The sequence below is a fragment of the Fulmarus glacialis genome, unplaced genomic scaffold (genome assembly GCF_000690835.1).
Source record: "Fulmarus glacialis isolate BGI_N327 unplaced genomic scaffold, ASM69083v1 scaffold29982, whole genome shotgun sequence".
Taxonomy (NCBI): domain Eukaryota; kingdom Metazoa; phylum Chordata; class Aves; order Procellariiformes; family Procellariidae; genus Fulmarus; species Fulmarus glacialis.
In genome coordinates, this window is record NW_009200235.1 from 11901 (window position 1) to 15834 (window position 3934).

The 3934-nt window shown below is 52.7% G+C and overlaps 1 protein-coding gene across 1 annotated transcript in view; it reads left to right on the forward strand.

Moving 5' to 3' along the window:
• The window catches only part of NFAM1 (NFAT activating protein with ITAM motif 1), a gene marked incomplete at its 3' end in the record, with an annotated part of 11570 nt that extends 7955 nt beyond the window's left edge, over nt 1–3615 (forward strand). Inside the window, exon 5 of the mRNA XM_009573535.1 lies at nt 3529–3615. Within this exon, the coding sequence (XP_009571830.1) occupies nt 3529–3615 (87 nt within the window). The remainder of the gene's footprint in view (nt 1–3528) is intronic.
• Between the last annotated feature and the right edge of the window lie 319 nt (nt 3616–3934).

Genomic DNA, 3934 nt, shown 5'->3' on the forward strand with positions numbered 1-3934 from the left:
GCTGAAGTGGATGATTTCTGCAAGGAGACAAAAAAAAAATCAAATCCATTTCTCGCTCAGTCGGCCTCGTCATGCATCCTTAGCTCCATCTTAATTACATGTTTCATCATGTTGTTCTGTTCAGGAGGCCCCACTAAGGCTAATATAGCAAGCCAGCAGAGCCAGCCTTAGGCACAGGCAGTCCCGGGAGCTGGCTGGGCCCCTGTGCTTGCAGGAGCCCTATGGACCTGGCCCAGCCGGCCTTCCCCCGAAGCCCGTTCGCCACACGCCAGCTGTGCGGGGCTCTTAGCCAGCCTGGTGTGCAGGGCAGGTGGCTCAGCCCTCTTCGGCAGAGCTGCAAGCAGCCTCCGACCATCTCCTGTGTGCTGGGGGGTACCAGCCCGCCCACTGGAGGCTACTTTACCGTGGAGCAGCTGCTGCGGGGGGACTCGTTCAGGCATGAAGCAGCAACTCCTGCTGCAGACAGCGCACGTGGTGAGAGCAGGGCTGCGAGGTGAGGAGGGGGGAGCACGGAGCTGCAAGGTGTAACGGGGAAGTTAATGGGGGAGAGAGGGCGAGAGCCCTGGGATGGAGATGCTGCGTTGGATGGGCCCCCAGGACAGGTGAGGGGAGTGGAAAATCGACAAACCTTATTTCCTTTGAAAGATGACTTTGGTGCCCCACTGCTAAATTTTCTTGGGACTCTGCACGGTGTAAACCCAGCCCTGCAAACTGCGTTTGAAATTAGATGCGTTGTGAAAAACCCATTGGTGTTAAATTGGGTGTTGAACACTTAGTGCTTAATTCAGGGGGAGGGCAGAAATCTGTGGTCGGCATTGGGGTAAGCTAAGTCAAGGAAAAGGGAAGGACGAGTGAGAAGTAACTCCAAATGATAAGATGAAGAAGGAGGTCAGAGATTAGGGGAGGGGACAGGAGGCCAGCACGTGCCAGATGTGGTATCTGTGGGGGAAAGCAAGAGGTCAGAGTCTGGAAAAAAGTCAGGTCAGGGAACCAGTGTTCTTGCAGGCCTGGAGCTGGGAGAAGGAGCAACAGGAGGCAGCACTGTACATCAAAGTAAGAGCTTGGAACTGGCTGGTGCAGCTCATTAAATGCTCTGTGTTATCCTAGATGGCAGCAAGGCTCACCCCTGGCGTGGGAAGGGTCCTAGCACACCTTCTGCAAAGCCATCCTGCGGAACATCCCTAGGAGCAAATGACTTCCCCGCTGGCTCTTCCAGGTGCCCCCGTTTACCTCGTGGTCCCTGGGGGTGGGTGTACATAGTGAAAAGCAGCAGGTAGCAAACTGCCCCCGGGGGCAGCTGGGCACCCACTTTGTTCCCACTACACTGCCAGGTGTTCCTTGACCTCTTTGTCCTCCTGCAGCCCCGGAGTAGCTCCACCTCACTGCACTGCCCAGACCCAGACCTGTATTTTCCTCTGTCTTCCAGCTTAGCTGCCTAGTTAACGAGCAGCTTGGAAATAACAATCCAAGGGACTCGCTTCATCCGCTTTGCACTTCAAACAAGCTTTTTTGAGCAGCAAACAGAACTTCTGCGGCGCAGGCGGGTTCCAGAGCATAGGAGCTTTTACCGGTGCGAGGGAGACCGGTGCTGGGGGATGGGAAGGCATCTGCCAGCGAGGAGGAGAGAGGGCTGTGTGCCTCCACTGTGACAGTAGCAGGTGGTCAGTGACCAAGTAAAAGTAATTAATTAGCAAATGGCTGTTGGAGACACCAGCTTTCCAACTGGCCAGCAAAGGACCAGCATTGTCAACAGGGGTCCACAGGGCCTGTGGACGGAGGGAATCTTTTTTGGACGTTAAACACCAAAAGGATCCTTCTTGCTTGCGAGTGGCTTCAGACTAGAGCAGTGAAAGAGGCTGGCTGTCCTGCCAAAAGGACATGCCGCCAAAGGGGACAGGGAGCCAGGCTGCTGGGAGCGCAGCACACGGGACGAGCATCACACATCACAAAGAGAATTGAAAATGAGGAGAGGGAAATGGGATTTTCTGTGTGCGCATGAGCACATGCGAATAGTTGGGAATGTCTGTGTAGGCAAGCGGGTTGTTGGGAGTGGGAAGCAGACAGGTGAAATAATTTGACTGTTCCCGGAGGAGGAGAGGAGTGGAATGGGAGAGCTGTGCGGCGCGGCCCCCTCCTGTCTGAGTGCCTGTTTGTTCTGAGCCCCGCTCCCAAATGCTGCTACTCTATCATCTGGTCTGTTCAAACCACCGTCCTGCTGGCCATGATCCCAAAAGATGCTGAGCGTTTGCAACTCTGGATGAAATGATGGGGTTTCAGGTGATTGGCAGCCCCAAGAATCAAGCCTCCATGTTTTGCTCGTCCTCCTCACTGTGTTGCAGGGCGCCTCGCTCCTTTGCAGTCTCTCCACTAATGCCATCTGCCCCTCTTGCGGCCGGAGCTCCTCCCATCTTCCTGTTGCCAGAGAAACAGCCACCTTGGCAACCTGCTGTCATCCTTGAAACACACATGGAAAGGTCCTCCTGATTGTTATGTTTGATCCTTCAGGCAGATCTGGAACATCACTCAAACTGACACGCATCTCCTGTGACACGATTACCTGGGGGACCAGCGGGTGCATACGCATGTAGGGCATGTGCGTGTTTCTCTCTGTAGCTGTGTGGGACCACGGATGTGTTTGAGGGCCTGGGAGTGTATTGATTTTTTTTATTATTCTTTGCTCACTCTAAGAAGAAAGGAGAGTTCTGGCTTAGAAAAAACCCCAGAAAATAAATAGAAATCATGCCCAACAGGACAAGGGGAATGGTTTTAAACTAAAAGAGGGTAGATATAGACTAGATATAAGGAAGAAATTTTTTACAATGAGGGTGGGGAAACACTGGAACATGTAGAGAGGTGGTACATGCCCCATCCCTGGAAACATTCAAGGTCAGGTTGGACGGGGCTCTGAGCAACCTGATCTAGTTGAAGATGTCCCTGCCCACAGCAGGGGGGTTAGACTAGATGACCTTTAAAGGTCCCTTCCAACCCAAACTATTCTATGATTCTATGTAGGGTTTCCCATTTTCAACAGCCCCTGTGCTTCAGGACCTCAGCCTCACCTCTCTTCTCACCCTTGTGTGCCCAGAATAACCATGAGCAAGAGCTTGTGGGTGTCAGGCACCTAAACAGTCTTGGGCAATGCAGAGCACTGCCCATTACCTGTGGTCCCCATGGTGCACAGTATCCTTTCATGTGGCAGAGGGGTCTTTATTCTGTATTCTGGGACAGTTTGGAGTGCGGGGAGGCAGGGGCATTGGCATTGTTCTCCACTGCCTTACACAGGGTAGGTAACACCAAAGCCCATCTGTGTGCCTGAAAAAGGAAGATGATGCAGCTGCACTGTAAAGATTTCAGGGGAAAAGGATTTTCTTTTTGCCTAAGTTCAGGTCACAAACTTCAAAATTTTGGAGATGGCAGGGGTTCCTAGAAATGTCAGGCACGAGATGGGGAACAACCCAGAGGGCAGTTAGTTGTCTTAAACCTAAGTAATTTATTTGACTCCTGCTCTCTTCTCTCTTCCCTGTGCAGTGCCTGGATTTGCAGCAAGTTGATGTCTATTCTATCCTTGAGAACAACACAAACAACCCATCACCCAGAAAGAGTCCACTGGGGAAGGTAAGGGCTGGGGCCCTGTTCTTGGAGAGTTCTCTTATGCACTTGGCACATGGGGAAAGAAAACCCACAGAGTCACCATGGCCCTAGCAGGCAGTAAGTCCGTCTCCAGTCCCACCAAAAGGGAAAATGGGACGTGGCATCCACTCGCCAGCTGGGCTGCACATGTAGCCTATCTTCCCTCTTCCGGCAGAACCCTTGCTCCTGCAGCTCTGCCAGTTCTGGCAGTCCCGGTTTCATGCAGATGCTTTGCTGTATGACCTACGCTGAAAGGCATTGAGGGGTTTGGTGTTGCTGCTCCCTCTGAACGCGACAGACGTTC